The following is a 21,121-nucleotide window of genomic DNA, read 5'->3' on the forward strand; positions in this document are numbered from 1 at the left end:
CCACCTGTCCTAGGTTCATGGGCCCTTGTAAATTAGACCAACAAAAGACAAACTAGCAAGAGGAAAACAAACGAGTTTATTAACATGTGCATCATGCATACACATGGGATTACCCGCTAATGAGTAATTCAAAGGGGTGGTAAGAACTTGGGCTTACATAACATTTTAATGTACATTTCATATACACAATGGAATATAAATATAATTTCATATACACAATAGATATTACTCAGCCATTAAAAAGAATGAAAGAATGCTATCTTTGCTATCTTTCATTCATTCATTTCAACCAATGCAGCAACATGGTTGAACCTAGAGAATGTCATGCTGAGTGAAGTAAATCAGAGAAGGAAAAATATGACATCCTTTAAATGTGGAATCTAAAAGGGAATGATACAAATGAGCATATTTATGAAACAGAAACAGATTTATATTGCCAGGGGGAAAGAATAGGGGTAAGGGATAGTCAGGGATGTACACACTGCTATGTTTTACATGGATAACTAACAAGGTCCTACTGTGTAGCTCAGGGAAATCTGCCCAGTGTTATGCGGCAACCTGGAGGGGAGGGGAGTTTGGGGGAGAATGGATACATGTATATGTATGGCTGAGACCCTTTGCCCTCCACTTGAAACTCTCATGACATTGTTAATCAGCTGTACTCCAATATAAAATAAAAAGTTATAAAAGGTACATTTTCAGAGAAGTGAGAGGACAAAGGAAAAATACTTTGTTTCTAGGGGTGGCAAATTTGTGGGAAGGCAAATGTAAGGGCTTCCCTGGTGGCTCAGTGGTAAAGAATCTGCCTGCCAATGCAGGAGATGCAGATTTGATCCCTGGGTTGGGGCAATCTCCTGGAATAGGAAATGGCAACCCACTCCAGTATTCTTGCCTGGGAAATCCCATGGACAGAGGAGCCTGGCAGATTATAGTCCATGGGCTTACAAAGAGCTGGACACAACTTAGTGACTAAACAATAACAACAGCAACAACAGTATAAGGGGAGATCAATGGGGATAAGGGTGAATTTTAGCAAAGTTTGTAGCTACATTCCTCTGGTGCTGTCCCTGGGTTGATAAGAATCTAGAGTTGTTCCAATGATTAACTTCTGTCTTTCCTGGTAGAAAGGAGGGGGGACATCTCTACACATTTATTTCCTACATTTAGGCAAATAGGGGAAAGGCAAGTAGAGGAAGCTTTTCTTGTATTTGCTTCTTCTTATTAGCTTCAGCTCAAAATAATCCTTATGCCAAAGTGGCATGTTTTGGGGTCAAATATTCTGCTACCCTGAAGCAAACTTTTGTTGTTTTACCATATGTTACGGTTATCAGGGCATAACCTAGCCCAGTGGCTCTCAAAATATGGTTTCTGGACTAGCTGCATCAGCTTCACCTGGGAACTTGTTAGAAATACAAATTCTCAAGCCCCACCCCAGACTTCAGTTCAGTTCAGTGGCTCAGTTATGTCTGACTCTGCGACCCCATGGACTGCAGCACACCAGGCTTCCCTATCCATCATCAACTCCCAGAACTTGCTCGAACTCATGTCCACTGAGTCAGTAATGCCATCCAACCATCTCATCCTCTGTCGTCCCCTTCTCCTCCTGCCTTCAATCTTTCCCAGCATCAGGGTCTTTTCCAATGAGTCAGTTCTTCACATCAGGTGGCCAAAGTATGGAGTTTCAGCTTCAGGATCAGTCCTTCCAGTGAATATTCAGGATAGATTTCCTTTAGGATGGACTGGTTGGATCTCCTTGCAGTCCAAGGGACTCTCAAGAGTCTTCTCCAACACCACAGTTCAAAAGCATCAATTCTTCGGTGCTCAGGTTTCTTTATAGTCCAACTCTCACATCCATACATGACATACTGAAGCTGAAACCCTGGGGTGGGACTCAGCAGTTGGATTCTGAAGCATTAAAACTGCTGTCCTAGGTGTTGCCAACTGATACTGCCATCTGGAAGACAGAGCAGGAGGAGTTACAATTCATAGAGAAAGTCATTCTGGTAAACTTGCAAAAACGAAGAAGAATTAAATGGTGAGGCTCTTCATATCATAGGAATGAATTTTTAAGAAAAAAATATTTTACGTATCTCCACCAATTGAGCCTTCCTATCAAAATGGTGAAAACTGGTCACGTGAATGGTCTCCTGCTGTGTCACATGACAGAAAACACTCTTGCAGAGGGAATACTCAGAATGCACTGTCACTGAAGCCAGAACTAGGCTAACGAAGACAAACCCAGAAATGCACTTTCCATTTGTCTCCACGGCCCTGCTTAGAGAATGCTCCTGGATGCTTTGAACTGAAAAGAACATAAGACCCAATTCTCTCTTCTGCAGGGTGAGTCATTAGAACTGCAGCAAAGGCTATTTGGTAATGGGCACTATGTAAATGAAGCAAAAAGTACAGTTTCAAACAAATTGCTTTTTAAACTGTCAAATAAAAGGAATCCATTTGTGCATATGAAATTATTCCAAGGGTTCTGTTAACTGAGAGCAGGTGAAAGATGTCAAAGAAACGTTCTATTAAAGAGCAGGTTAAATGTTTAAAGACAGACACCTGATGACTCCTTTGGCCTGTTTTCTATTCAGAAATGTCTATTTTCGCCAGCCCTACATGAGCTCCATGCACAACAGTTTTAAGAGAATATTGCATGCTCAGTGTCTAAGTCATGTCCAACTCTTTGGGACTCTGTGGACTGTAGCCCGCCAGCCTCCTCTGTCCATGGGATTTTCCAGGCAAGAATACTGGAGTGAGTTGCCATTTTCTGCTTTAGGGGATCTTCCCAACCCAGGGATTGAACCCAAGACTCCTGCATTGGAGGTGGACTCTTTACCACTGAACCACCTGGGTATCCTAGTAATAAGATTCCATTTTTAAAGCTTCAATAAGTTTTGTTTTAATTGAAACATAGTTGATTTACAATGTTGTATTAGTTTCAGCTGTACAGCAAAATGATTCAATTATACGTATATATGTGTGTGTGTTTTCAGATTCTTTTCCCTTATGGGTTATTACAATATATTGAGTATATCTTCCTGTGCTATGCAGTAGGTCCTTACTGGTTATCTATCTTACACACAGTAGTGTGTATATGTTTATCCCAAACTCCTAATTTGCCCTCCCCACGCACCCCCCCAACACTTTTTCCTTTAGTAATCATAATTTTATTTTCTATGTCTTCAGGTCTAATTCTATTTTCTAATACAAATGAATAAGCTCACTTGTATTATTTTTTAGATTCTACAATAAGTGATATATAATATTTGTCTTTGGCTTATTTCACTTAGTAATCTGTAGGCCCATCCATGTTGCTGCAAATGACATTATTTCATTCTTTTTAAAGGCTAAGTAATACTCCACTGTGCAAATATACCACATCTTCTTTACACACTCATTTGTCAATGGGCATTTAGGTGGCTTCCATATCTTGGCTATTGTATTATAAATGTGCTGCAATAAATACTGAGGTGCATGTATAATATGCCATTTTGTTCATTAGAGTTGCCTTAACCAATGTGATCTGAATGCTGTCCTGTGGATGGGATGAAAGCATATTATCACTTTAACTCTTTTTCCTTTGGCAAAAATAGGATGTCACCAGCTCTTTGCTAGCTTTTCAAATGCCACATTTAACACTGTTTTATGGTTTTTTATTTGCTATTGCTAAATAGCAATCTTTGTACAGCCTGGTCATTAAGGAAATTCTTCAAACATATGAAAAGTGGTTTTTTTTGGTCCCCGGCAGGGATGCTTGGTAGAGGTCACCCATATAGAGGGAGGTCCTCAATGGTAAGGCTGCTCTACAGACAAAACAGAGCCCTGAGCTGTTCTATACAAGGCCTACCCGGCTGTTTCCATCTCATTTACTCTAGGGGTTTCCACTGCAATTAGTCTTGTGCTCATGCCTTCAGTATCCGTGGGTACTGAAAAGGCACTACGGAAAATAATTAGCGAAACTTCCCCCTCCCCTGGCCTTCCAGGTACCTCTCACTTGTGTCACTGTGCCAGGCCAACACAAGCAGTGCTTAGTCTGAGAGGAACTGTGCAGCTGGTGTCCCACTACAATCAGGGGGACGGATTTGAAAGGGTCGCGCTTCTGACACTTGAATGTACACACAAACCTCTTAGGGGATCTGGTTAAAAATTCACATTCTCAGTAGGTCTGGGCTGGAACCCTAGAGCCTGAATTTCTTGCAAGCTCCCAGGCAATGCTTATGCTGCTGTGGATCACATTTTGAGTAATGATAAATAAAATAACACACATTCTGCAAAAACAGTGACTTTTGCAACTGACTCTGTTAAACCAGCATTTATCTAAGGGTCTGGCTGCCCTTTGATTTGGGGTTCCTTGAAAGCAGGAACTGGATAGTACACATATTTTGGTTGTTTTGTTCTCTGACTGGCACTTGGCGCTGATCCCGCAACTCGGTGGGTGTGTATTTATTTAATTAAACAGACCTGGCCTTGTTCCAAAAAGGATTTTACATGGACTTAACCCCTAGCACGCTCTAACTAGGTGCTCCATAGCCAGGGAAAGAAGTCATTCCCAGGGGTTGAGGCCCTCTCGCTCAAGGTCCCCACCACCTGCTTGCACCTGGATTACAACTCAGCGGCTGCTCTTCTGAAATTCTGCCTCCTGCCCCATTTTTAAAGCGGTTTACACTAGAGGGCCGATCAGAGAGAAGGAGGAAAAACAAAACCAAACCCAGAAAGCCCCGTGAAGCGGTACGGCTCCAGAACATCAAAAGCTCAACTCTCCGCGGCGGGGCGGCAGAACTCTCGGGTTTCTTTCCAACCGGTCTCCTGTGTTTTGCAGGTCAGCGTTGCGCCCCCGCCGCCGGCTCCCCCGCCCTCCCCGAGAGCCCTGCAGGAGCTGGTCCCCGCGGGCGCGGGCGCTTGTTGGTTTGGTGCAAACGTTTTTGTTATCTCAGCTCGAGCAATTAATCTTCTCCTGCATCTCCCGCCCCGCGGGGGTGTAGGGGCCTCGGGTCGCCTAGGGGGTCGTGCAGAGCCCGGACTAGAGCGACCGCTCTACGGAAACCCTGGTTTCCAGAGTCCCTGCGGTGCCATAACCTGTTCCTTTCTGCAGCAGCCCAGCAGGGTTAGAGAAGGACTAGTTTCGGCTCCGTCGGGGCGGGGGGAGAGAAAAAGGGAGAAGGAGGGCGACTCTGTGGGTCAGTAGTTGAGCCTCGCCGGGGAAGGGAGGAGCGCACCGGCGAGTGCGCCCTAGGGGAGGAGTACACGTGCTGGGGAGGAGGGGCAGGAGGGGAGGAGAAGGGAGGAGAGAGCTGCAGGCGGGAGGCGTCACGGCCTCGCAGACGCAGGCGCCGGTAGCCGGAGACAAAGTTCCCGGGGAGAGCTCACCCCCGGAGGGCCGACGTCTAGGCGGCTCGCGGCGAGGGTCGCAGGTCCCGCGCGTCCAGTCTGCCTCCCGACTTGAGCGCACTGGGCCGGCCCGGCTCGGCTCGCCGGGAAGCAGTGGAGCATCGCTGGCCGGCGACCGCCGCCAAACTTGGAGGGGGAGGATGCTACGAGTGGGAGCGGCGGCGCGGCGCGCGGGGGCGCACTGAGTGCTCCCGCGGGCGCCCCGGGGCACTGCTCCCAGGGCTGCGGCCGGGCGAGGGCGCCGAGGCTGAGCGGGCAGGTAGCGGCACCAGCGCCGGGACTGCGCCAGCCCTGCGATCCAGGGCCGCCAGCGCCACCGTACCGGCGTCGCCTCCTTGCCACCGAGCCATGGTGCGCGGAGCGCGCACACCGCGCGCGGGACTCTGAGCTCCGGCCGCGCCGCGCGCCCACCACCTCCTCTCCCTGCTTCCCTGCCGAGCTCGCCCGCGGGCCATGAACCTGTGGCCTGGAGCCCCTGGCCTCTGAGCCTCGAGTCGCCCGCTCCAGTCCACGCCGCTCGGCCCCAGATAGCACTCCGGCCGCTGGGACTCCCCATCCTCTGACAGAGGCGGCATCCAGGCGCTGCGGAATGGCGCTCCGCGGGCCCCCCGGGCCGCGCAAAGTTCGCAGGAGGCGAGAGATGCTGCCGCAGCAAGTTGGCTTCGTGTGCGCGATTTTGGCCCTGGTGTGCTGTGCGTCTGGCCTCTTTGGCAGCTGGGGTAGGTAATGGTGCGGGCTTGCCCGGGGAGTTGGGGGGTTTGGGCTGGAAAATCGCGGGGCAGTTCTGGGAGGTGTTCCCTCTCTTCCCAGCCAGGTTAGCTCCAAGGGTTCATCCAGTCCCCTCCCCATCAGGCAGGTAGAGCGCACCCAGGAGGGCTGATGGCTACGCTCTGAGCGCTGGTGCCTGTTCCCCTGAGCTGCGCGCGGCCGCTGGGGGCTCAGAACGCGGCTGCCGGTCTGTGTTACTAAGGCGAAAGCATGAACCACTGGCCCCTCGGCGCCAGAGTTCTGTCCCTGGGGGTGCCCAGGGAGTGTGGGGAGCGCAGCGGCGAGGTCCATGTATGGATTCTCTTGGCCTGGGGCGGAGGAGACTGAATGGACCTCCTTCCAATTTTGCGGAGCACGGAAGATTGCTCTCCGCTTCCCTCGAAAACCCAGGTTTTGAGGCTGGAAACTGAGTCTCAGCTCTCGCCCCCGCCCCTGCCGAAGGGGCGCCCGGGGTGTCCTGACGCGTCCTCTCCAAACCCTAAAAATGGTGGGGCAGTCTGTCCCCTGGGGAGGTTGCCTCTGTGTTTCAAAATCACTTTTCAACTCCTCTTAATCCCCGCGGAATTAGAGTGTTGGTGCCTGGAACCACTATCCACACGCCTTGCATCCGAGAAGAGACAAGGAAATTTGGGAGTTGCTTAGGATATGCACATTTAAGATGGAGAGAACAAGAAACTTACAAAAAATGTTAGGGATGGAGTAGGGGATGTGAGCCCAGGTGGAACCTTCAGAAGACATTCAGAGTGGCTAACGTTCCCACTGGGAAACTAAAAGGTGCTGGGGACCTTTTAGTGTTGTTTTTAATATTCTAATTTTTAATGTTCTCTGGCAACTTTATTTCAACTTTTCAATTGAAGTATAGTTGATAATGTGTTAGTTTCAGGTGTACAGCGAAGTGATTCAGTTATACATATATGTGCATATGTATATATGTGTGTATTTTCAAACATTTAAGAAAACGAAAGAAATGCTGTGATTTAACAATCCGGATATGGGGAATAAAGCAGATGGTACCTTCTTGAGTAGTTAGGGACAATTTAGAGAGGCTCATATTAATTGATAAGAATCAGGTGGCACTTCATTAAACTTTATACAGCCTTTCAAAACTCAAACTTTGTGATTTGAGGATGAAAGATTAAACAAAACTTGCCCTTTCCAAAAGAAATCCAGAAAGGCTATTTGAACACCATAGTACCTGGTGCTTTGCAACTGGGCAAGTTGATGTGTTTTCTCCCTCAATTACACACTAGAAATAACAAAATACCTAGAGGCTCTTAGATGTCAGCATTATAGAAGAGGTATTATTACCCAGCTGAAGCAGTGTGCACCTCAGGAGAGGTAAATGAATACTTTAAAGGTCTTAAAGTGAGAATTATTTTTTATTTGCTGGATCAGGAAGGCCTTTAGGAGTTCAACTGCACTTGGTCATCAGCATCCACTCCAGTGATCTTCCTGGTTACTCAGTATGGCCCTTGGACCATCAGAATCAGTGTCACCGGGGAGCTTGTTAGTGTAGAATTCCAGGTCCTGGCTCAGACCTACTGAATCAGAATGTGCATTGTAACAAGGTTCCCAGGTGATTTGTACGCACATTCAAGGGTGCAAAGTCCCGGGCCAGACCCCATCACCTTTCTGCACCTGTTTGCTGACTTTATCCTTCAGGGCCGGGATACCTGAGCATGTTTGCTGGCTAAGAACTTAATGGTCACCTGTCTAAACCCTGTATTGCACTTGTGAGGGGCTGAGACCGAAGCAATCGTGGCCAAGGTCAGAGCGCATGCTGACCTATCTGGGACTAGAAACAATGAACTAGATCTAGGAAACAGATTACTGTAGGTGAGCAGGTGATACTGTGCTTCCAGTCATGGTATCACTCCCTGCAGATGGCTTTAAATAGTCAAACAGGGCTGTTGCTGACAGAGCTAGATATATGCTGTAAGGCCATTGTGAGAATGTAGGTGCCATGTTGATCTCATGGTGTTTGTGACTTATTTTCTAATCCAGGGCACAGAACAGCTTCTGTGAGCAAATATGTTCTCCCAGACACATGGAGAAATAGAAGGCTGATGGCACCAGTGAATGGGACTGAGGCAGCTAAGAATTGCACAGATCCTGGTAAGAGATTCTTCCCAAGGCATTTGACTTGGCCTCAAGATGGTATGGATGTAGATAGTCGTAACCAGAGCTGAGAAAAGATGGTTTTGTGACCCTGAATGGGAAAGGGTAGCAATAAGGAGTTGAAAGGTAACATATAGACATTAATCAGTTGTGCTGCTAAGCAACTCACGTTCTTTATCCAACAACTGAAAAGGTCACAGTTGAGAGTTTTCAATTTTCAGTTTTTGTTCTCATGGTGCTACTGAAGGGTCAGTGTTCTGCCTGCACCCCCCATTTTGTTTGTCTGGATGTCTTCGTTTTCTTGCCCTTTTGCTCGCTGAGTCCATCTGATGGAACTCCAGGGGCAGCACACCCAGCTGCTCTGGGAGAGGACACTTTGGGATGACCCACCAGGTCATACCACCCAGGGTCGCTGCAGGGGTAGGACACACTGGGGCCCCTTCTTTGGGAGAGGAATTCCAGGTATCATTACAACCTGAGAGATGGTTCTCCTCGCCCTGGGAGGTGGTTTGATGTTCCTCTTCAGACTTATCCAGCGGGTCAGAGGCTATAGGGACCCAGTCTGGTCTGTTCTTCTTGCCAGACACAGGCTTTGCTTAAATGGGTAGAGATTTCTTCCCAGGAGCTGTACTGGCCAGCTAATGGAAGCTCAGACAGGCCAGTCCTAGGTTTTAGCTTCAGCTCCCAAACTTGGGGCTCCTTGTGCAAAGGACTCAGTGGGATGATGCATTTGAAAGCTCTTTGGGAACCATGAAGTTTTATCTTCTTATTTCAAAAAATTGAAGTACAGTTCATTTCTAATGTTGTGTTTCAAGTGTACAGCAAGGTGATTCAGTTATATGTAAATGTCTATTCTCTTTAAGATTCTTTTCCATTTAGATTATTACAGAGTGTTGAGTACAGTCCCCCATACTATACAGCATGGGTTTATACTATAAACCTTGCTGTTTATCTATTTTACATATGGTAGTGTGTATATGTTAGTCCCAAGCACCTAATTTACCCCCATCTCCCCACTATTCTCTGTGGTAACTGTAAGTTGCTTTCTAAGTCTGTGAGTCTATGTCTGTTTTATAAATAAGTTCATTTGTATCATTTTTTAAGCTTCCACATATAAGTGATATGATATTTGTCTTTCTTGCTTGATATGATAATCCCTAGATCCATCCATGTTGCTGCAAATGGCATTATTTCACTCTTTTTTTTTTTTTATAGCCAAGCAATATTCCCTTGTGTGTGTATCTTCTTTATCCATTCATCTGTTGATAACATTTAGGTTGCTTCTGTGTCTTGGTTGTTGTAAATAGCTCTGCTATGAACACTGGGGAACATGGGGTGCATATCTATTCAAATTATGGTTTTCTCTGGATATATGCCCAGGAGTGGGAGTGCAGGATCACGTGGTAACTCTGTGTTTAGTTTTTTAAGAAACCTCCATACTGTTCTCCATGGTTGTTTCACCAATTTACATTCCCACCGAGGGTGTAGGAGGGTTCCTTTTTCTCCACACTCTATGGAGGTTTTATTTTAGATGGATACCACTCAGCTTTTCCATCAAGTTGCCAAGCAAGTCAGTCTTTTTAGATGTCTGTTTTCTTACCTGTAAAATGGGAAGAATAGAACTTGGCCTCCTACTCTAGAGTTGTTAGAAGAACTGGGTGAGGCTCTGCATGGGGCTGTGTGAAAAAGGAACCAGAAACCCGGGCCAAAGGAACAGGTTAGGCAGTCTTCCCGTGGCTTATTCTCATGGGAGTGCCAGCAACGCAGTGCTGTGCTCAGTTGCTCAGTTGTATCCAACACTTTGTGACCCCATGGACTATAGCCCACCAGGCTCCTCTGTCCATGGGATTCTCCAGGCAAGAATACTAGAGTGGGTTGCCATTCCCTTCTCCAGGGGATCTTCCCCACCCAGTGACCGAACCCGCATCTCTTGTGTCTCCTGCATTGGCAGGCAGATTCTTTACCACTAGTGCCACCCGGGAAGCCCTTGTTTTCATAGGCAAGTCTTATCCACATTTTACAGGTGGGTAAATACCTAGGGAGGAGACAGGAGTCACTCAAAGTCATGAAACTTTTAAGTGGGGAAGCTGGTCCGGGAACCTAGGCCTGTGGGTCTGAAATGTTTGGTTAGTTCCATGCACCCAGGAAGGCCAGGGCCTTCCCTCAAAGCCTGTTTTCAACACCGTCAACTTCTCTTCCCTCAAAACGCTGTCTGAGGAGTCCATCTGGGACACAGAGGTTTAGGTAAATCTCTAAATTGTTCACTCTCTGCTTGATGGGGATGGGGCCGGGTGAACTCGCAGAGAAGCCGCTGGGATTCCCTTTGAACTCCCTTCTGTCCTGGTGACCCAGTGGGCAGTGGTGCTGTCCCATCATTTCACCTCCCTCAGCACATTCTTCCAGCAGCAGGAAGTGGCTGACGCATGTGTGGGACTAGCCCGTGAACATGTGTACAGCCAGGAACTGTGGCTGGGCCCATCCTCTCATTCCAGTCTCCTGAGATGCTAAAATCAGCACCATCCATGTGGGGAATGCTTTTTCACCCTGGGTAAAGAGGGGGAGTGCGTTCTGGACTGATTTCTAGCTCACCAGGCTCTCATCCTGGACTGGCTGTGTCTTCGTCCTGTAGCTTCTGTCATGTGTAGTCTGGGCACATTGGCTTAGTCAGGACCCCATTTCTTAGGTTAGAGTCTCCTATGCCCTACTGTTGCTCCTATCTCTTCAGTGTACTGTCTGATCAAAAATTATTCCACTAACTATGGAGCAGTCAGCCCTATTGGCAGGAATGCCTGGTTTTGTCCCCCTTCAAAGAGGGAAGCAGGGAAACTGGCAAAATGTTTAGCAACAAGTCACTTGGATTGAGCTTCCCAGGTGGCACAAGTGGGAAAGAACCCACCTGCCAATGCAGGAGACATGAGAGACACGGGTTTGATCCCTGGGTCGGGAAGACCCCCTGGAGAAGGAAAGGGCAACCTACTCCAGTGTTTTTGCCTGGAGAATCCCATGGACAGAGGAGCCTGGTGGGTTACAGTCCACGGGGTTCCAAAGAGTTCACTTTGTATCAACTGTTTCTGGGATAGTGTCCTGCACAATAGAAAGGACTCGGTAAATATTGGTCAGGTGATGGAATGAAAGTGCCCTTTCCAACATTAAACACCTCAGTGTTTTTGCAAAGGTGAGGAACACAAGGCTCAGAAGTTCAGTGACTGCCCAGGATCTCTTGGCCGGCATGAGCGTCCTGGGGTCACCTGGCTCAGATCGCATGCCCTCCCTATTGCACTTGCCCCTGCTCTCCGCCCAGGCCAGATGGGGCCGAAGCCTGAGTTCCTTTCCAGCCTCTTCATCCGAGGACCATGAGAATATCTAGCCCCCTTTCCATTTCACAAGTGGGCACTTGGTGGAGGCAGAAGCAAGTATAAGAGACAGCCCTTGTCATCAAGCAGATCATGATCCAGCAGAGAAGACAGAGTCCCAGCCCAGGGGACTCAGGGACACGGGAGGACTGCAGAGGCCCTCCGGGCAGCAGCCTCACAGGACCACATCAGGGGCTTGGAGAATGGCGAATGAGTCCAAGGCAGTTCGGCAGAGTCCAGGGGTCTAGATGAAGCAGGCCTCTGCTGCAGTGACAGAAAACCTCCCCAAACTGAGTTTAGCAAAAAAGGGGATTTGTTGGCTGAGATCAAAGGTGAACTGTGATGCTCACTTTCTGCCACTGAGCTCAGATATCATCCAGCGGGCAGTGACCACAGCTCTGGCTTTAGGTCCTCCCAGACCCCAAAATGCTGGACAGAGTGCTGCTGCCTGAAGTGTTTCTGCAGAAGCCCCGAGGTTCTGGTGGGTTGGTGTGACTTGAGTCAAGTGACTTCCTTAAGCCAGCTGCTTGGCCAGGGGAGTGTTGGGCCTGGACCCGTTTAGAGTTAGGTCACAGGCTCTGCGTCTGGAGGGATGGGACTGAAGCTTCCTCCTCCAACACCTGAACTTCCCCGGGAGCCGGCAGGGGTAGGCATTTTCAGGAGGTGGCTTTGTAACAGTCCTGTTCTGGGGTGCTGCGATGAAGGTAGACCAGAGCTCCCTGCCAGTTACTGTCGGGGTTGTGGAGGGGAGTGGTGACAAGGTGGCATTTGATGGCTGCCTTCTTTTCTACACAGTTGTAGGAGCTGCCGGTAAAGAACCACAAGTTTCTTGCATCCTCTGAGAATCCACCGTGCATCCCTCTCCACCAGCTAGACTGCCCCCTTTGTGATCTACCAGATGGGGTCTTTTAGGGATGTGGTCTCCCCATGTGGTCTCTCCACATGTTTCTTCATGTGGAGCTTGAAGAAGGGCCTGCTGTGTCAGTTCCCAGACCGGAAGCATTGCCCACAGTAGGTGCTCAGCAATCATTAGTTCACGTTGCCCACAGTAGGTATTCAGCAATCATTAGTTCATGTTTTCATAAGAACTTCCAGGAAGGAAACATGTCTTATTTTTACTCTCCCCTCAGAGTGCAACCTGTGCACCTGTCAGCTTTGTGTCCTAAAAACACAAATGGGACCCTGCTCTTGTCATCCCTTAAGACTTGAGGTGGAAAGTGGGCTCTTTTCTCAGCCTGGGGTCATCTCTTCAGATCTCGGTGGTGTTTCTGTCTTGTTATTTGTGCTTCAGTGTAATTCCCGCTTGCCCCCGCCCCCCCCCCAGCCCCCTCTGACCTCATCACGTTATCCTGCGTTGTTTTTATGACATATGTCTCTGCTGTCTAAAATAATTTAGTTATTTCTCATCTGTCTCCCCTTGAGGGCTACCTAGCTCACTGCTGTATGTCCAGAAGAGTGATTCTAAACCCTGGCCGCACGTTCAGATCACTGAGCACTTCATTTATTTCTGGTTGTGCTGAGTCTTCACTGGTGGGCGTGGGCTTTCTTTAGTTGTGGAGAGCAGAGACTACTCCGTGTTGTGGTGCCCGGGCCTCTCTTGTGGGGCTCTAGGGCACACGGGCTCAGTAGTTGAGGTACATGGGCTTAGTGACTCCGAGGCATGTGGAATCTTCCTGAACCAGGTATCAAACCTGTGTTGCTTGCATTGATATGTGGATTCTTATCCGTTGTGCCACCAGGGAAGTCCCCACTGAGCACTTTCGAAATGCCCGGGCCTCTCACCCTGGAGTGTCTGATTGCCTTTGTCGGGTAGAGCCCAGAACTCAGGACTTGTTCAGACCTCTCCAGCTTATTCCAAGTTGAAGCCGGAGTTGATGCACTTGCTGGGCTGGAGTCCTGATGCTCAGTGAGGTTGGCATCACCTGGGATTGTTAGGGATGCAGAGTTTCAGGCCCACCCCAAACCTACTGCAGGGTCAGAGTCTGCATCCTAACGGAATCCCCCAGGGGGCTCCCATGCCCACTGAAGGCCAGGCAGCACTGGCTTAGGACACTGTCTGCCACTGTGTAGACTTTCAGTAAGTATCTGAATGTTAAATGAAGGCTCAGACTTGGTCTGACATAGTGATTTTCCTGAAACACAGTTTGGTTTCTTTTTAAATGTAGGGAAGCTAAAAAAAAAATAGCAACAAACAAACAAACAAACAAAAACAAAACAAGCTTCATTTTGACCATTGAAGTCTATGGAAAAGTCATTTATTTTCTTCCCCCAGAGGCACTGGGTCCTCCCTACAAAATGCATGAAATAGGAATGAAGAACAGTGGCCCTGAATCCTGTGGGAACTGCCGTAATTTGGGCTGACAGACAAAGCATTATAGGCTGGGAGGCTTAAAGAGCAGACATTTATTTTTACAGACTTTTTGTTGGAGGATATATTATGCTGGTTTCTGCCATATATCAACATGAATCAGCTATAGGTATACATATGTCCTCTCCCTCTTGAAGCTCTCTCTCATCTCCCACATCATCGCACCCCTCTAGGTTGTCGCAGAGCTCTGGGTTGAGCTCCCTGTGTCCTACAGCAAATTCCCACTGGCTGTGTACTTTACATATGGTGATGTATATGTTTCCATGCTACTCTCTCAATTCGTCCCGCCTTCTCCTTCCCAACCGTGTCCACAAATCTATTCTCTATGTCTGCATCTCCATTACTACCCTGCAAGTAGGTTTATCAGCAATATCTTTCTAGATTCCATATGCATGCATTAATATATGATATTTGTTCTTTCTCTTTCAAGAGCAGATGTTTATTTCTCAGTTATGGAGGCTGGGAAGTCTAAGATCAAGGTGTTGGCTAGTTCCATTCCTAGCTTGCAGATGGCTTTCTTCTTACTGTGTGTCCATATGGTGGAGAGAGAACGGGAGGTCTGGTCTCCTTTCCCTTTATTTGAAGGGCACTAATCCTCTCATGCAGACTCCACCCTCATGACCTCAAATAAATCTAATCATTTCCCAAAGGCTGCACCTCCAAACACCATCACATTCGGGGGTTAGGGATTCAACGTAAGAGTTTCAGGGAGACACAAACCTTCAGTCTGCATCAGGACCCAAAGTGTTTCCACACATCTCTCTGTGGTGACAGCTGGAGTGTTTGAAGACAGTTGAGGGTGGGACCTGTGATTCTGGGAGGTTCTGAGAGCTACAGATGCCTGAGCCTGGCACTGACCCGTGAGAGCCAGTGATGGACACATTCTGTGGCTGACTTTTGGAGCTTCTGGGGACCACATAACTCCTCTACCCCCAATCTTCCAAGATGTTCCTTTGTGTGATTGCCAGCTCCCACTGGTCTTTCCTGATCACTCAACCCAAAGTAGCCTTCTATGTCACTGATTCTCTTGGTTGAGCTTTTAACAGGCTGTATATCTATTGTTAAATTGTTTGCCTCTCTCAACTAGGATATAAAAGACAAGGCTCATTTGCTCTTTAAAACCATAATAGGTACTTCAGTGTTTCCTTTTGTAAAATGATGGTGGTAAGGGGGTGATAATTGCATTCATTTCATAGGGTTGTTAGAATTAAATGAGTTAATACCCATCAAGCATTTATACACACATATTCACACATCAGCTTCCATTTTCATGATTATTTTTTTAATCTGCTTATCCCGGAGATGACATAGTGCCTGTGTATTATAGGGCTGGAAAACTATCTGTCAATTGAATTTTATGAGGATAAGTTAAGAAGTAAACATCTTACCACACACTGTTTATTTTCTTTTCTGGAAATACGTTTCTTGTTTGTTTTTAACCTTTTGGAGGTTTGGGATGCTGGAGGATGGTGTACCTTGCAGAACTTGCCTCTGAATAGAGAAGCTGGTTTTCATCTCTTGGCATTTGGGCAGCGTTTTATCCTTTTTGGCTTCTCAGCTGGGGTGGGAATGCCTTCCCCCATTCTTACACTGCCTTTTCCCACACATTTGAGATGGAATCAGTGGCCCTGCCTCTGCCATGTCACTCCTGTTCATTTGGGCTTCCTGCATCCTGTGCCTTGTGCTTGAAAAGGGAGAGAGAAGCTTGGTTCCCTCCATTGATGCTGGAGGAATTTTCTTCATCATGTTTGATATTCCTGCTTTTCACATATGTCTTTTGAAAGGGCTCATGGTGCTGTGTCTTTGCTTGGGTGGCCATAACAAAAATACCATAGGTTGGGTGGCTTAAACAACAGAGATGTATTTTCTCACAATTCTGGAGGCTGGAAGTCCTAGATCAGGATACCAGCATCAGGATCAGGCTCCTGTGAGAACGCGCTTCCTGGCCTATGTGTATCCTCACGTGGCAGGAGACAGCGAGTGAGAACAACTCTGCTGGCTCTTCCTGTGAGGCCACTAATCCCATCAGGTCCAAAGCCATCGTTCATGACTTGTGCCACCCACGTGACCTCCCAGAGGCCCCATCTTTAACACCATTACCTTGGAGGGGGGCGGTTAGTGCTTCAGCAAAGGAATTTTGTGGGGACACCTTCAGTCCATATGGAGTAGGAAATGACAACCCACTCCAGTATTCTTGCCTGGAAAATTCCATGGACGAAGGCACCTGGCAGGCTGCAGTTCATGGGGTTACAAAAAAGTCAGACATGACTGAGCATGCATGCATTCAGCCCATCAGAGTGTCCACAGAGGGCAGGCCTGGGGGGAAGAGAGGGTAAACAGGCTCTTGAGAGGTATGTGAAGATGAAGGGAGGCTCTAGATTTTCAGGAAAGCAGAGGCGTTGGATCTCATTCTAGGTGGAGGATCTTTTGCAGTCAGCCTGGCTCTGATCTACTTTCCCTTTCTGTTCCAGGTCAGGGCTACATGTACAGACCAAGGGGAGAGGAGAGGGGGTGGGTGGTGGGGGGGGGGTGTGATGACCTGCACACAGGAGCTGGTATTGAGCCGGGTTAGGAGGACATGTGATCACGGAGGAGGAACCCACTGCTGTGGGTCCCTGTAGGCACCCCCGGTGTGGGGAGCAGAGGTGCAGAAAGCATGAGAAGGCAAGAGTAGGAGGAGGGGACCCAGAGCTGCAAAAAGTACATCAGGCCGCGTGGGTGTGGAGGTGAGGTGGTACCGGAGACGAGATGAAGTGTCTGGATTCTGAACGAACGTCTGTTCGGAGGCTGCTCCAGCAGGCTTGGGAAACAAGTCACACATCCCAAGTTTGAAAGTTGTTATGTAAAAGCAAATGCTGCTTTGGAAAAGCAAGAATTGAACTTATCCCTGTGGGCAGGGAGATCATGGTTCAGTTTCTGTCCCAGGCGGCAGAGCAGGCGGTCCAGCTTGAGCAGGGGCTTTCCTGCAAAGGGCAACCTCCAGAGGAGCCCAGGTGACTTCTTGGGGCTGTTGTCACCATCTGCCTTGGAACAGAGATAGGCTGGCAGAGCCACAGGTGGAGGCCAAGGAAGAGAGCAGTCTGTCATCAGGGTGATCACTCTTGGCTTTTTTATGTGGGTGAAGTGGATATGTTAATACAGCGGATCAAGTGGTTTAGGAGCCAAAGTCTGGGTTCTAGTACTGGCTCTGCCAAGATCCTGCTTGGCCTTTGGGGTTGGTCTCTCCCCTTCTACTCCCCCTCCTTCCCCCACACCCCTGTCCCTCTCTCACAGCCCCCACCCTCCAAAGCGAGATTACATAGGATAAGTGCAAAGCCTTCCAACAGCCAGACAGTGGTCCTGTCCGGAGAGCACCAGCTCTTTCCTTCTTGGACATGGCAGCTTGTGGTGGGGAAGGCAGATGTGTGGGTTTGAGTCCCACCTCACGCATACTGCCCAGCCATGTGACCCTCAGCGAGTTATCTCTGAGGGTATAATCTCTCTAAGCTTCAGGTTTTCTCTTTTGTAAAATGAGGATAGTAGCATTTCCTACCTGCCTCGTAGGGCTGCTGCAAGCCTTAAATCCCATGATGGATGATTGAAGTATCTCAGGGTAGCTGGCACACGATATCTGTGGCCATCATTGTAATCACAGCTAATACCAGCGTACTATGGGCAGGAGCTATTCCATGTGCCTTCTGTGTATTAATTTACTTACTCCTCATAAAAACCCTTTGGGTCAGTGCTATTAGTGTCTTCATTTTGAAGATAAGGAAAAGGCAACTCGGAGAGGTTAAGTGACCAGTTCAAGGTCACCCAGCCAGCAAGAAGAGCCAGGTATGTGTGTGTGCTAGAGAGAATCCACAGAATTTTGTTTTAGAGTTGTTTTAGGTTTTTAGAAAATTCGAGAAGAAAATAGAGTTCCTCTATTATTCCTCTTTTTCCCAGCTTCCCCATTAATACTTGGAGTTGCTGCGGTACATTTGTTGCAGTCGATGAGCCAATATTCGTCCATTATTGTTAACCACAACCATAGTTTACAGCAGGATTCACCCTCTGTGTTGTGCACTCTGAGTTGTGATATAGACCTGTAATGACGTTGTATCCACCAGAACAATATCCTGCAGAATGCGTTCACTGCCCTACGCGTTGTCTGTGGGGCCAAGCGTTTTAATTTGGATGGCCCGAATTGTGTGCCTACATCCTTATCCATAATTATGAATAAACCGGGTGGAAAAAAGACAATTTAGAGATGAGGACTTGCGTTGCAATTCCAGCCTCCGTCACTGACTGGGTCCCCCCGTAAAGGAACAGGGAATGCCTGCCCATTGCAACAGCAAACATCTGTGTGGGCCTCTCTTCTTGGTATGCTTCTAATACCAATTTGTTTGCAATCAAAAGTTTTTTTTTTTCTTTTTGCCTTATCCAAACTATGGGGGCCATCTGCTAGCAATCTCGCCTCCTTGCTGGGCCATCTGCTCCCCCCGTTGACTTCCAGATTCTCCGCTCCTGACGCCATGCGGGCCTCCCGCAATCCAGAGCGCCCACTCGGCTTCCTCTTGAACTCTGAGGAACGTTCCTCCTTGAGTTAAAAATGGAAATCATTAAGCATTGCCATGTGTTGCCTTGGGTGGAAGAGATCCAGCCGTTCAACTCAATAGCAAAGTCAAATGCTTGAAAAGGGTTTTTTTTTAAAAAAAAAAAAACATTGTCCATTATGAAGAGGCCATTGGAGCATAGCATTTGACGAAAAAAGAAGAAAAATAAATGTGCCGGAATAATTTAGTTTCTTCTGAAAGGCCAGTGCATGTCCCCTTTGGGAAAGGACTAGGAAGGTCACTTTGTGGTCGAGAAGCAGAGGAGCTCGCTGCCCAGTGGCTTGTCCCTTTGCACATGGGAAGGTGCCCCCAGATTCTGAGTCCATGGCAACCTTTGCTAATTCAGCACAGGAGGGGGCTGCAGCTCTCGGTCTCAAGACATTGCCTGAGGACCTAATGGCAATGTGTATTTCTCAACTGTCTACAAAGCCTGAGATGTACTAGGCTGTGAAGCTGAGGGGGGATCTAGTCTCCGCTGTCAGGGAATAGGCTTTGCACGGAGGAGTCGGGGGCTTAAATAACAGAGTCGCCTATGGCAAACACCTCTGGAGGAATGAGTATGGTGGATCAGGGCAAGGGTCCCCTCCTTGGAGAAGGTGAAGCCTGATTGAGCCCTGGAAGGGTACGAGGTGGCGATTGAAGGGTGTTCTGAAGTGGAGGGCTTGGTCCATAGGAAGTTCAGTTCAGTCCAGTCCATTCTGAAGGAGATCAGCCCTGGGATTTCTTTGGAAGGAATGATGCTAAAGCTGAAACTCCAGTACTTTGGCCATAGGAAAGTGCTGCACGAGAAATCACAGCTTTATCTCCTACCTGAGCAATGCTCACTAGCAACCACTGCCTTATGCTCATTGGCTGTCCATGGGGAGAGAGAAAACAAACACCTCCTAAGATTAGCATGCACAATAGTTAAGTAATTAGGCTTTGGGGATTTAGCAGGGAGTCAGTGCTCAACCAGGGCTAGGCTGAATCAGATTACTTTGATTTTTTTTTTTTTTAAAGCAGAAGGAGGTAGGGTTGGGCAATATGCTGGGGCTGCTCAGGATGAAGTTGGCAAACAGTTTCACGTTGCCCCCACCCCAAGTCACAATTCAGGCAGTTCACCCCAGTTCATAGGTTGTGCTGGGCCCAGAGCAGATGGTAAGCTAATAGAAATATTTGCTAGTCTTTCCACACTAGCCTGGGAGCTTCTTGAGGGCACAGCTGTGTCCCCTGCATCTTTGGCTCTAGAACTGAGGCTGGAGTCGGGCATGAACTCAGTTTGCAGCAAACAGTGGTTGGACAACAGAGGTCCCCGTTCTGCCTGGCAGGGAGCTGCAGCCCATGAAAGCAGCTCCTGTCTCCCCGCCGTCCCCACTTGCCTGTTGATGCTTTGGGACAGATCAGGACACCCAGCCAAGAGGAATTAAGAGTTAAGAGCTCAGGGGTTAAGAACATGGACTCTGGAGTCAATGTGCCTGGTTTCCAATCCTGCCTCTGCCCTTACTGCTTACCTGACCTTGAACTAATTACTTTATCTCCTAACATCACAGAAGGGGCAGGGTTTGTTTTGTTCACTGATATAGCCCAAACCCTAGAATAGCACTGTATGTGTCTGTATGTGTGTGTATGTAGAAGCCCATACAGTACCTTTCTCATGGGGTTGCGTGTACTTAGCTTGTTAGTCTACATAACGTACTTACAGGACAGCTTGGCACAGAGCAAGTACTGAGCAGATTTTTGCTGCTGAAATTACCTCCAAAAGATAACTCAAATTGAACATAATTTTACAAGATGAATTTTTTAGGAACAAAGGAATGAGGGTGAATTTTGTAAAGGCAGCACTTGCTTCATTTCGAGTAGAAAGGTTAAGAAATCGATATCTGGACCTATGTGTACTGTTGGCCTTCTGCATGGTCGATGCTGAGATGGCCCAGACCGTGCAGGCTGCAGGAGGCTCTGTGTGTCCCACATCTGGTCCCTTCTGTTGGTGAAGGGGGACTTAATGAGTGCGATCTGGAATTTGGAGATCAGAGTCTGCATTCTGGCCCGGATACAACCTGCGCAAATGAGTCATTTTGGCTATTACAGCCTTAGTTTTCTGCCTGTGAAATGGGCATCATGATGACGCTGTTTATCCTAAGGCTTTTAAGGATCAAGTGTCAGGTGCTATATAAGTATTATTACTACTGTTTGCATGACTATGTCGTTGTTTAGTCCCTAAGGCATAGCCTACTCTTTTGTGACCCCATGAACTGTGGTCCATCAGGCTCCTCTGTCCGTGGAATTTCCCAGGCAGGAATACTGGAGTGGGTTGCTGTTTCCTTCTCCAGGAGATCTTCCTGACCCAGAGATTGAACCAGTCTCTCCTGCTTGGCAGGTGGATTCTTTATCACTGGGCCACCAGGGAAGCCCTTTGCATAACTATAATAGATGCTTAACCTTTTGAAGAACATTCCTTCATTGTGAAATGGAGAAAATCAGTTATTTGGGCCTTTTCAGAACTGACTCATTAAACCACAGGTAGGATTTGGTGCAAGTGCTGCACGTGGCCCGTATGCAGGAAAGGCTCC

At 48.0% G+C, this 21,121-nt stretch overlaps 1 protein-coding gene across 2 annotated transcripts in view; it reads left to right on the top strand.

Annotated features, from left to right (window-relative positions):
- Nucleotides 1-5,704: 5,704 nt before the first annotated feature.
- Nucleotides 5,705-21,121, top strand: part of SLC24A4 (solute carrier family 24 member 4) — a 195,910-nt gene continuing 180,493 nt past the window's right edge. The window contains exons 1-2 of one of the 2 annotated variants that reach the window (XM_005222242.5): nucleotides 5,705-6,107; nucleotides 8,161-8,271. In XM_005222242.5, coding sequence (XP_005222299.1) covers nucleotides 5,978-6,107; nucleotides 8,161-8,271 — 241 coding nt within the window. In that variant the 5' untranslated portion in view covers nucleotides 5,705-5,977. The remainder of the gene's footprint in view (nucleotides 6,108-8,160; nucleotides 8,272-21,121) is intronic. The other variant, NM_001193088.2, reaches the window with a different exon arrangement.

The sequence above is a fragment of the Bos taurus genome, chromosome 21 (genome assembly GCF_002263795.3).
Source record: "Bos taurus isolate L1 Dominette 01449 registration number 42190680 breed Hereford chromosome 21, ARS-UCD2.0, whole genome shotgun sequence".
NCBI classification, from domain to species: Eukaryota; Metazoa; Chordata; class Mammalia; order Artiodactyla; family Bovidae; genus Bos; species Bos taurus.